Here is a 13,013-nt window from a genome sequence, read left to right on the forward strand (position 1 = left end):
CCATGTCTTGTGTAGCTACAACTACACTGACACTTGGCAACAGATATCGTTAGCAGCAGGTTGTTCTGTATAATAGGCTAGTATAGTTGAATTGAATGAAAAGTTGGTGCTTTGTGGTGAGGTGAGTTTGTGGGTAGGTGGTCTGTTTGTCGTCTCTTAGGCCTTAGTCAGGCTTTTCCATTCAAATGTTATGCTAGTTATTTTTCTTGAAACAATATTGTATACTTGTATACTAGCGTATACTTAAAAAAGGTTGCAATAATGCTGTGTCGACTACTCTCTACCGTAGTACTGTGTTAATCTATGAGCTGGTAATGGAATGCAGGGTTTTGAAATGGGATTTAACAGACACATTGTGATTTAACTAATCTTTATTACCACATCTCATATACTTTCCCACTGAGGGAAGAAACTGAGTATCAAAGAGATGATGTGGACAGGTGCGGCAGGGCCGGATGATAACCATTTGTGTGTGCATGTGCTTATGTGCGTTGCCTGATCTGTGTGTGTGTGGTTTGTATATACTGTATGTATACACTACCGTTCAAAAGTTTGGGGTCACTTAGAAATGTCCTTGTTTTTGAAAGAAAAGCACATTTTTTGTCAATTAAAATAACATCAAATTGATCAGAAATACAGTGTAGACATTGTTAATGTTGTAAATTACTATTGTAGCTGGAAACGGCAGATTTTTTATGGAATATCTACATAGGCGTACAGAGGCCCATTATCAGCAACCATCACTTCTGTGTTCCAATGGCACAGTGTTAGCTAATCCAAGTTTATCATTTTAAAAAGCTAATTGATCATTAGAAAACCCTTTTGCAATTATGTTAGCACAGCTGAAAACTGTTGTTTGATTAAAGAAGCAATAAAACTGGCCTTCTTTAGACTAGTTGAGTATCTGGAGCATCAGCATTTGTAGGTTCGATTACAGGCTCAAAATGGCCAGAAACAAATAACTTTCTTCTGAAACTTGTCAGTCTATTATTGTTCTGAGAAATGAATGCTATTCAGTGCGAGAACTTGCCAAGAAACTGATCTTGTACAACGCTGTGTACTACTCCCTTTACAGAACAGCACAAACTTGCTTTAACCAGAATAGAAAGAGGAGTGGGAGGCCCCGGTGCACAACTGAGCAAGAGGACAAGTACATTAGAGTGCCTAGTTTGAGAAACAGACGCCTGACAAGTCCTCAACTGGCAGCTTCATTAAAAAGTACCCGCAAAACACCAGTCTCAATGTCAGCAGTGAAGAGGCGACTCCGGGATGCTGGCCTTCTAGGCAGAGTTGCAAAGAAAAAGCCATATCTCAGACTGGCCAATAAAAATAAAAGATTAAGATGGGCAAAATAACACAGAGACTAGACAGAGGAACTCTTCTCTAACCAGAATAGAAAGAGGAGTGAGAGGCCCCGGTGCACAACTGAGCAAAAGGACAAGTACATTAGAGTGTCTAGTTTGAGAAACAGACGCCTCACAAGTCATCAACTTGCAGCTTCATCAATTTTATGTTATTTTAATGGACAAAAAAATGTGCTTTTCTTTCAAAAACAAGGACATTTCTAAGTGACGCCAAACTTTTGAACGGTAGTGTATGTGTGTAATGTGTTTCTCTCTGTGTATCCAGGTGGTTCCACAGGGATATCTCTGGCTTGGATGCTGAGTCTGTTTTGAAGAGCCGGGGCGTCCATGGCAGCTTCCTGGCCCGACCCAGCAGGAAAAACCAGGGAGACTTCTCTCTCTCTGTCAGGTAGGAATACACTCCATCTCTTTCTTTGTCCTTATTTTCTCTCTCTCTCTCTCTCTCTCTCTCTCTCTCTCTGTCAGCTAGGATATCCTCTATCTCTTTCTTTCTTCTTCTCTCTCTCCATCAGCTAGGACATCCTCCATCTCTTTCTCCTCCTTTCTCTCCATCAGCTGGAGATACTCCATCTCTTTCTCTCCTTCTTTGTCTCTCCTTCTCTCTCCTTTTCTCAACCTACAGTGCCTTCGGAAAGTATTCAAATCCCTTGACATTTTCCACATTTTGTTGTGGTACAAAGTGTGATTGTAATTTTTTGTCAACGATCTACACAAAATAATCTGGAATATCAAAGTGGAAGAACATTTTTAACATTTGCAAAAAAGAAAAAAAAAGAAAAGTATAACACTAATATACTGTAACTTGATTAGATAAGTAATCAACCCCCTAAGTCAATGCAGTGATTACAGCTTTGAGTCTTACTGGATAAGTCTCTAAAGAGCTTTCCACACCTGGATTGTGCAACAATTCTTCAAGCTCTGTCATATTGGTTGTTGATCAACCATTTTCAGGTCTTGCCATAGATTGGGGCTCCCGAGTGGCACAGCGGTCTAAGGCACTGCATCTCAGTGCAAGAGGCATCAGTACAGTCCCTGGTTCGAATCCAGGCTGAATTACATCCGGCCGTGATTGGGAGTCCCGTAGGGTGGCACACAATTGGCCCAGCAATGTCCAGGTTTGGCCATGGTAGGCTGTCATTGTAAATAAGAATTTGTTCTTTAAATAAATGTTAAATTAAATTAAAAATGTAAATAAATCAAAATCAAGCAGATCTAAGTCAAAACTGTAACAAGGCCACTCAGGAACATTCACTGTCTTTTTTTCAGTGTAGATTTGGTCTTGTAGTTTAGGTTATTGTACTTCTGAAAGCTGAATTCATCTCCCAGTGTCTGGTAGAAAGCAGACTGAACCAGGCATTCCTCTAGGAATTTGCCCGTGCTTAGCTCCATTCCGTTTCTTTTTTATCCTGAAAAACTCCCCAGTCCTTAATGATTACAAGCATACCCATAACATAATGCAGCCAATACTATGCTTGAAAATATGGAGAGTGGTACTCAGTAATGTGTTGTATTGGATTTGGCCCAAACATAACACTTTGTTTTCAGGACATAAAGTGAATTGCTTTGCCACATTTTTTGCAGTATTACTTTATTTAGTGCCTTGTTGCAAACAAGATGCATGTTTTTCTGTACAGGCTTCCTTGTTTTCACTCTGCCAATTAGTTTAGTATTGTGAAATAAATACATTGTCATTGATCCATCCTCCATTTTCTCCTATCACAGCCATTAAACTCTATAACTGTTATAAAGTTACCATTGGCCTCATGGTGAAATCCCTGAGCGGTTTCCTTGCTCTCTGGCAACTGAGTTAGGAAGGATGCTTGTATCTTTATAGTGACTGGGTGTATTGATACACCTTTCAAAGTGTAATTAATAACTTCACCATACTCAAAGGGATATTCAAGTCTGCTTTTTTATTTTTACGCATCTACCAATAGGTGTCTTTCTTTGTGAGCCATTGAAAAACCTCCCTGGTCTTTGTGGATGAATCTGTGTTTGAAATTCACTGCTCAACTGAGGGACCTTACAGATAATTGTGTGTGTGGATTACAGAGATGAGGTAGTCATTAAAAAATCATGTTAAACACTATTATTGCACACAGAGTGAGTCCATGCAACTTATTATGTGACTTGGTAAGCACATTTTACTCCTGAACTTATTAAGGCTTGCCATAACAAAGGGGTTTAATACTTATTGACTCAAGACCTTTCGGCTATTTATTTGAAATTAATTTGTCAAACATTTGAAAAACATAATTCCACTTTGACATTATGGGGTATTGTGTGCATTCCAGTGACCCAAAAATCTAAATTTTATCAATTTGAATTTCAGGATCTAACAATAAAATGTGGAAAAAGTCAAGGGGTGTGAATACTTGCTGAAGGCACTGTATGTTAACCTACATAATTTCACTACACTTGCAATAACATCTGCTAGATGTGTATGTGACCAATAACATTTGATTTGAAAATGGGATTTTATTAAATTTGATTTATAGTATATCATCTCTCCTCACTCGTCCTTTCCTCTCTCCTTTTCTTGCCCTCTGTCAGGTACAGATACATTGCATCTCTCTTTCGCTACTTTACTTTTTTCAAATTTACTTAAAACTAGCTTAGGAAGAATTGTCTACTGTTACTGACTGGCCCACGAATGTCCCCTCTCCCCTGATCTTTGACCCCAGGGTGGGTGAGCTGGTGACCCACATCCGTATCCAAAACACAGGGGACTTCTACGACCTGTATGGAGGGGAGAAGTTTGCCACGCTGTCCGAGCTGGTGGAGTACTACACTGCAGAGAACGGGATCCTGCAGGACAAAGACGGCACCATCATCGAGCTCAAATACCCCTTCAACTGCTCTGACCCCACCACCGAGAGGTCAGTGCACTCTAACCTTTACCCTTTACCCCAAACCCTTAATTCCACCAGAGCCAGTCAGTCAAGTCCGTGTACTCTTGCCTGAAATCTCTATCCCCGAACTTCACCATTCAGAGGCCTGTGCTCTGCTTTCACTGTTCTGCTGAATTTCAAATGTTATTTATCAAACTGAAGCAGATCATATAAAATGCTCCTGAGACATCCAGTCATTTTGTAATTAATACTTTCTTAATCTAAACGCTTTATGTTGAGGATCATAAAGCTTTCAGAAGGGAAGGTAATTCTATGGCCTTTACTTTGAGGCGTGTGCGTGCGTGCGTGTGTGTGTGTGTGTGTGTGTGTGTGTGTGTGTGTGTGTGTGTGTGTGTGTGTGTGTGTGTGTGTGTGTGTGTGTGTGTGTGTGTGTGTGTGTGTGTGTGTGTGTGTGTGTGTGTGTGTGTGTGTGTGTGTGTGTGTGTGTGTGCGTGTGTAAATCCCTCATGTCTGCCCTCACTGCCCCTCCTTTCCCCGCTCTCTTTTCTCTCTCTCACTGTCAGTTTAACTTCCCTTTCTTGCTGCGGTTGGAAACTTTAGATTTTGACACATTTGAAAACAGTGACCAGACCCTCAATATCTTCCTCTATCCTAACCATCTCACTCTTGCTCCGTTTCAGTCTTTCTGATCTCTTTCTTGATACCCATATCACATGTACTGCTGTGATGGTATGCTTTATGGTCTCATTTTAATGCAGAGCTGTCATGCTATGATATTTATGCCTCTGTAACTTTCTCACTCATCATTATTCACAATCCATTCATGATTATCCGTAATCATGGTAGCATCCACATTAATGCAGAAGTGTTTAGAAACATATTGTATTCTTATTTACAATAAAAGTGACTCCACAAAATAATCTAAAACACAACCAAAACTAACTGAAAATGCATCCAACAAGTTAGTAGAGCCACATGCTTGATGTAGTCATTGCGTGCTAGGAATATGGGGCCAAATATTTGGGGGGACTATGTACAAAAAGTGCTGCAATTTCGAAACGTTCACCCGATATGGATGAAAGTACCCTCAAATTCTGCACTTTGGGGTGAGGTATGGGGGGGGGGGGGTTTGGTGATATGGGGTGACGAATGGGGTTGGGGTGAGGATGGGGGGGGGGGTTGGTGATATGGGGTGAGGAATGGGGGGGATTGGTGATATGGGGGTGGGGTGATATGGGGTGAGGGGGGAGGGGGTTGGTGGTATGGGGTGAGGAATGGGGGGGATTGGTGATGTGGGGTGAGGAATGGGGGTGGGGTGATGAGGGGGGAGGGGGTTGGTGATATGGAGTGAGGAATGGGGGGGATTGGTGATGTGGGGTGAGGAATGGGGGTGGGGTGATATGCGGTGAGGGGGGAGGGGGTTGGTGATGTGGGGTGAGGAATGGGGGGGATTGGGGATGTGGGATCAGGAGGGGGGGTAGTTTGTGTGGGGCTCAGGCTATTAAGATCATGCTGTCTTGAGCCACGAAATCTTGTCATCAGAATTTTCCGACCGCAATGCAGGAAGTTCAGATGAAGAAATCAAGAACTGCGCCTAAATTTAAACAGCAGGCAGCACTCAGAGACGATACTCATACTAACTAGTGTAAACTCTCCCAGACACAGACGCATGCACACAAACACACACTCACATACACTATACTCGCAGGACAGAAATACCTTGCATAAACCCACATACAGTGAATCGGTACAGGCCGTAAATACACATTAGTAACCAAAATGTCCTCAACCATTTATTAAAGTCCTCTACTACTTTCCATTCCCACGCAAAACAGTTACAGTACATTATATTTACACTCGCTTTCACTGTCTATCCGGTAGCACTGAACAAGCTGCAAACCGTACTTTTACAGTATAGTACTAGACAGCCCTGTTCTAACACACTGGCTTCTACTTTATGAGCTGCTTATTACAACCATGATTAGCTGAATCCGATGTGTTAGAGCAGGGCTGGAGCAAAAGCCTGTACACACAGCAGCTCTCCAGGAGGAGGGTTGGCCAGCCCTGGTGTAGGGCATTGTGATGTTTCCATTAGAGCTTCATTGACCCCTTCTCTGTCATACACCATACAGGTGGTATCACGGACACCTGTCAGGCCCCAATGCAGAGAAGTTGCTATGGGAACGGGACGAGCCGGGCACATTCCTGGTGCGGGAGTCTCTGTCCAAACCTGGAGACTTTGTTCTGTCTGTCCTGACTGAGGAGAAGAGCAAGGCATCCAGCGGAGGGAGGAGGGTCTCACACATCAAGATCATGTGCCAGGTGTGTGTGTGTGTATGTGTGTTTGTGTGTGCATGTGAAAGTGTTTGTGTGTTTTTCTCTCTCTAACTCACATTCACTCACATTCCCTATTGTAATTCACATTGTAATCTTTGCTATAGTTTTTCCTCATATCTGAGTACATCTTGTTATGAAATCAGACCAATTTTCAGTTTCCCCAAAATGTTTATTCTTATGCAACGAGTGACCTTCCTGCTTCCAACATCTAGGAGAAAACCTGACAAACATCAAACACACCAGCACTACTGTCAGCACAGAAACAGTTATGCAAAGTCCAGTCAATATGAACATGGAGGTTTGAGTTTGATAGATATCACTGACCACATCCTGGTTACAAAAGTTTGACTTAAAAAACAAGTTTGCCAAGCGGTTATGTTTTAATTAGTTAGTTATGTATTTATTTGGACCCTTAGGTGATGTGTGAAAATGCCTATACGATTCCAATAAAATACATGAGAATTGGTATTCACAATTAAATACTTTATATTCATGTGTGTACAGTAACTACCACTAGAAATAAAAAATAGCATAGTTATTTCCGAGTGCAGAGCTAGACTGTAATTAACTGCATTCATCCCCAAACCTCCTTTTCGTTGACTCAACATTATCAGCAGCACCATCATGGTTAGGTTATTTTTAGCTGTGGTTCATCTCATTGCAGACATGATGCAGATTTGAATGAGAGGCATTGTAGGGCTGGAGTCTGGAGAATTCAGGGTCAGAAGATTATCACAGAGGTCATTGAGTCCTGGCACAGGCCCTACCAGGAGCAAGCATCAGGTGCATTTCTTAATAGCTAACAGGAAGTACATTAAAGATATTTTCCGGTACTTTTGTTTACTTTTTAACCAGTGGTTCTGAAAGTATCGCCCACGAGCCAAAAGTGGTCCTGGAAATTGCATACTATGTCACAAATGGGCAGATATGTGCACCATGTCATTGCTCTCTCTCTCTCTCTCTCTCTCTCTCTCTCTCTCTCTCTCTCTCTCCTCTCTCTCTCTCTCTCTCTCTCTCTAATGTGTATGTGAGTCTTGTTAGCGGTCACTCAAATGGCAAGGGACTGAAGCTCATTGACTGAAACTTGAATTGCTAGGGGGTTTGCCCACGTGGGTTGTAAAATGTAGAGAAATTGGTGCAGCACAGCTTCCAGAAAACAGTCTCTTCAAACTAGAAATTTCGTAGCCAATTGAGGTAAAATGGCAATTTTGCTCATAGATTATGTATGTACAGTATGAACTACAGATTGACACATCCAGCCCAAAGCGGGAGGTTTAAAAATTACTTACTCGTCACCAAAGTACCGGCGCATGCCTTTTAAATGCATACACTGGCTGTAATTTCTAAATGAATGACTGAGTCTCAGTCTGGTGAGTCGGCCATCCAGCTGCATGATTAGATCAAATTAGATAACATTTATTTCCCTCTTATGTGGAAATTTGTTTTCACGTGCTAAACATAACCGAAGACCCCAAACCACAGTTACCAATAGAACATTACTACTGTGTATTATTGACAGTTTCTATATTGTCGTGTGTGTGTGTGTGTGTGTGTGTGTGTGTGTGTGTGTGTGTGTGTGTGTGTGTGTGTGTGTGTGTGTGTGTGTGTGTGTGTGTGTGTGTGTGTGTGTGTGTGTGTGTGTGTGTGTGTGAAAGAGTGTGTGTTTATATACAGTAGCAGTCAAAAGTTTGGACACACCAACTCATTCAAGGGTTTTTCTTTATTTTTACCTTTTTCATTGTAGAATAATATTGAAGACATAAATTAGGAAATAACACATATTGAATCATGTAGTAACCAAAACAGTGTTGAACAAATCAAAATATATTTCAAAGTAAACACCCTTTGCCTTGATGACTGCTTTGCGCACTAATGGCATTCTCTCAACCAGATTCACCTGGAATTCTTTCCCAACAGTCTTGAAGGAGTTCCCACAGATGCTGAGCACTTGTTGGCTGCTTTTCCTTCACTCTGCGGTCCAACTCATTCCAAACCATCTCAATTGGGTTGAGGTCGGGTGATTGTGGAGGCCAGATTTTATGATGCAGCACTCCATCACTCTCCTTCTTGGTCAAATAGCCCTTACACAGCCTGGAGGTGTGTTGGGTCATTGTCCTGTTGAAAAACAAATGATAGTCCCACTAAGCACAAACCAGATGGGATGGCGTATCGCTGCAGAATGCTGTGGTAGCCATGCTGGTTAAGTGTGCCTTGAATTGTAAATAAATCACAGACAGTGTCACCAGCAAAGCACCCCGACACCATCCACCTCCTTCTCCGTGCTTCACGGTGGGAACCACACATGCAGAGATCATCCATTCACCTGCGTCTCACAAAGACAAGGTGGTTGGAACCAAAAATCTCAAATTTGGACTAATCTCCATTGCTCGTGTTTCTTGGCCTAAGCAAGTCTCTTTAGTAGTGGTTTCTTTGCAGCAATTCAACCATGAAGGCCTGATTCACGTGATCTCCTCTGAACAGTTGATGTTGAGATGTGTCTGTTACTTGAACTCTGTGAAGCATTTATTTGGGCTGCAATTTCTGAGGCTGGTAACTCTAATGAACTTATCCTCTGCAGCAAAGGTAACTCTGGATCTTCCTTTCCCGTGGCAGTCCTCATGAGAGGCAGATGATGGTTTTTGAGACTGCACTTGAAGAAACTTTCAAAGTTCTTGGAATGTTCCTGATTTGACTGACCTTCATGTCTTAAAGTAATGGACTGTCATATCTTTTTGCTTATTTGGGCTGTTCTTGCCATAATATGGACTTGGTCTTTTACCAAATAGGGCTATCTTCTGTATACCACCCCTACCATGTCACAACACAACTGATTGGCTCAAACGCATTAAGAACAAAATAAATTCCACAAATTAACTTTTAACAAAGCACACCTGTTAATTGAAATTCATTCCAGGTGACTACCTCATGAAGCTGGCTGAGAGAATGCCAAGAGTGTGCAAATGTAACGAGTGTGCTGAGAGTCGGAAAGCAAGTTCAGGGAGTGAGTGTTTTAATAAATAAAAGAAACTATGAACACGAAAAACAAACGCACCGGCATGAAAACAGAGTCAATAACACCTGAGGAAAGAACCAAGGGGAGTGACAGATATAGGGAAGATAATCAAGGAGGTGATGGAGTCCACGTGAGTGTCATGAGGCGCAGGTTCGCGAGACGATGGTGACAGGTTTGCGGGATAATCAGCAGCATGATGACCTAGAGGCCGGAGGGGGTGTATACGTGACAGCAAAGCTGTCATCAAGGCAAAGGGTGGTTACTTTGAAGAATGTAAAATATAAAATATATTTACATTTTGCTCAACACTTTTTTGGTTACTACATGATTCCATATGTGTTATTTCATAGTTTTGATGTCTTCACAATTGTTCTACAATGTAGAAAACAGTAAAAAATAAAGAGAAACTGGAATGAGTAGGTGTGTCCAAACTTTTGACTGGTACTGTATATATATATATATATATATATATATTATATATATATATATATATATATATATATATATATATATATATATATATACTGCTCAAAAAAATAAAGGGAACACTTAAACAACACAATGTAACTCCAAGTCAATCACACTTCTGTGAAATCAAACTGTCCACTTAGGAAGCAACACTGATTGACAATACATTTCACATGCTGTTGTGCAAATGGAATAGACAACAGGTAGAAATTATAGGCAATAAGCAAGACACCCCCAATAAAGGAGTGGTTCTACAGGTGGAGACCACAGACCACTTCTCAGTTCCTATGCTTCCTGGCTGATGTTTTGGTCACTTTTGAATGCTGGCGGTGCTTTCACTCTAGTGGTAGCATGAGACGGAGTCTACAACCCACACAAGTGGCTCAGGTAGTGCAGCTCATCCAGGATGGCACATCAATGCGAGCTGTGACAAGAAGGTTTGCTGTGTCTGACAGCGTAGTGTCCATAGCATGGAGGCGCTACCAGGAGACAGGCCAGTACATCAGGAGACGTGGAGGAGGCCGTAGGAGGTCAACAACCCAGCAGCAGGACCGCTACCTCCGCCTTTGTGCAAGGAGGAGCAGGAGGAGCACTGCCAGAGCCCTGCAAAATGACCTCCAGCAGGCCACAAATGTGCATGTGTCTGCTCAAACGGTCAGAAACAGACTCCATGAGGGTGGTATGAGGGCCCGACGTACACAGGTGGGGGTTGTGCTTACAGCCCAACACCGTGCAGGACGTTTGGCATTTGCCAGAGAACACCAAGATTGGCAAATTCGCCACTGGCGCCCTGTGCTCTTTACAGATGAAAGCAGGTTCACACTGAGCACGTGACAGACGTGACAGAGTCAGGAAACGCTGTGGAGAACGTTCTGCTGCCTGCAACATCCTAAAGCATGACCGGTTTGGCGGTGGGTCAGTCATGGTGTGGGGTGGCATTTCTTTGGGGGGCGCACAGCCGTCCATGTGCTCGCCAGAGGTAGCCTGACTGCCATTAGGTACCAAGATGAGATCCTCAGACCCCTTGTGAGACCAATGCAAGACAATGCTAGACCTCATGTGGCTGGAGTGTGTCAGCAGTTCCTGCAAGAGGAAGGCATTGATGCTATGGACTGGCCCGCCTGTTCCCCAGACCTGAATCCAATTGAGCACATCTGGGACATCATGTCTCGCTCCATCCACCAATGCCACGTTGCACCACAGACTGTCCAGGAGTTGGCGGATGCTTTAGTCCAGGTCTGGGAGGAGATCCCTCAGGAGACCATCCGCCACCTCATCAGGAGCATGCCCAGGCGTTGTAGGGAGGTCATACAGGCACGTGGAGGCCACACACACTACTGAGCCTCATTTTGACTTGTTTTAAGGACATTACATCAAAGTTGGATCAGCCTGTAGTGTGGTTTTCCACTTACATTTTTAGTGTGACTCCAAATCCAGACCTCCATGGGTTGATAAATTGGATTTCCATTGATTATTTTTGTGTGATTTTGTTGTCAGCACATTCAACTATGTAAAGAAAAAAGTATTTAATAAGATTATTTCTTTCATTCAGATCTAGGATGTGTTGTTTAAGTGTTCCCTTTATTTTTTTGAGCAGTGTATATATATATATATATATATATATATATATATATATATATATATATATATATATATATATATATATATATAGTGCTGTGAAAAAGCATTTGCCCCATTTCTGATTTTCTCTATTTTTACATATTTTTGATATTGAATGCTATCAGATCTTTAACCAAAACCTAATATTAGATAACGGAAACCTGAGTTTACAAATTAGAAAACAAACTGATACTTATTTTATTTATTTAATTGACATAGTTATGCATCACCCTTACACTCAATAACTGGTTGTGCCACCTTTAGCTGCAATGACAGCAACCAAATGCTTCTTCCTGTAGTTGTTGATCAGTCTCTCACATTGCTGTGGAGGAATTTTGGCCCACTCTTCCTTGCAGAACTACTTTAACTCAGCAACATTTGTGGATTTTCAAGCATGAACTGCTAGTTTCAAGTTCTTCCACAACATCCCAATTGAGATTATGTCTGGACTTTGACTAGGCCATTCCAAAACTTGAAATTTGTTGCTTTTTAGCCATTTTCATGCCTTGATTGTTTGTATTGGATCATTGTCTTGCTGCATGACCCAGCTGCACTTCAGCTCACAGACGGATGGCCTGACATTTTCCAGTATAATTCTCTGATACAGAGCAGAATTCATGGTTCCTTCTATTAATAAGGCAAGTCGTCCAGGTCCCGAGGCAGCAAAGCATCCCTAAACCATCACACTACCACCACCATGCTTGACCGTTGGTATAGGGTTCTTACGGTGGAATGCAGTGTTTGGTTTTCGCCAGGCATAATGGGACCTATGTCGTCATATATTTATATAAATAGAATGACCGGTACACGGTGGGAGGCAAAGAGATGTTTGACACCCTGGCTGACCTGATGGAGCACTACAAACGCAAAGGCATCGAGGAGATGTCTGGAACCTGGGTGCACCTCAAACAGGTAAAGACTTACAGGACTTACAGTTGTAACGCCATACAGGTCACAGAGTCACCATGAGTGTTGCAGTCAAGTTACAACTTTACACAGGTCGGAGATGCTGTATCTTATAATGGGTTAAAGATCATCTGAATGACAACATAGAGCCATATCCAAACAAATCTTGACTTCTTCTCCTCTCCTTCTCTTTCCTGTCCACTCCATCCTTCTCTCCGTCAGCCCTACTTCTCCACCAGAGTGAATGCAGCAGACATTGACAGTAGAGTGAGGCTGCTGGACCAGATGGCGGAAGGAGAGAACGAGGGAGACAAGAAGAGCAAAGCAGGATTCTGGGAGGAGTTTGATGTAAGTCGATTAAGTTTTTGATGGAAGGAAGATGTGATGTTTTGAACAACCCTTCTTAACCGCTTCTTCTCTTTACTCAACCTGGTCTCAGAGCATTTCCTATTA

The 13,013-nt window shown here is 42.3% G+C and overlaps 1 protein-coding gene across 6 annotated transcripts in view; it reads left to right on the forward strand.

The window, feature by feature from the left end:
* The window catches only part of LOC106576571 (tyrosine-protein phosphatase non-receptor type 6), a 39,071-nt gene that overhangs the window by 4,554 nt on the left and 21,504 nt on the right, over window positions 1-13,013 (forward strand). For all 6 annotated transcript variants that reach the window (XM_014153815.3, XM_014153841.3, XM_014153824.3 and 3 more), the window contains 5 exons: window positions 1,630-1,752; window positions 4,049-4,243; window positions 6,349-6,538; window positions 12,450-12,566; window positions 12,783-12,908. In XM_014153815.3, coding sequence (XP_014009290.1) covers window positions 1,630-1,752; window positions 4,049-4,243; window positions 6,349-6,538; window positions 12,450-12,566; window positions 12,783-12,908 — 751 coding nt within the window. The remainder of the gene's footprint in view (window positions 1-1,629; window positions 1,753-4,048; window positions 4,244-6,348; window positions 6,539-12,449; window positions 12,567-12,782; window positions 12,909-13,013) is intronic.

This window comes from Salmo salar, chromosome 05, assembly GCF_965601325.2.
Source record: "Salmo salar chromosome 05, fSalSal1, whole genome shotgun sequence".
In the NCBI taxonomy this organism is placed as follows: domain Eukaryota; kingdom Metazoa; phylum Chordata; class Actinopteri; order Salmoniformes; family Salmonidae; genus Salmo; species Salmo salar.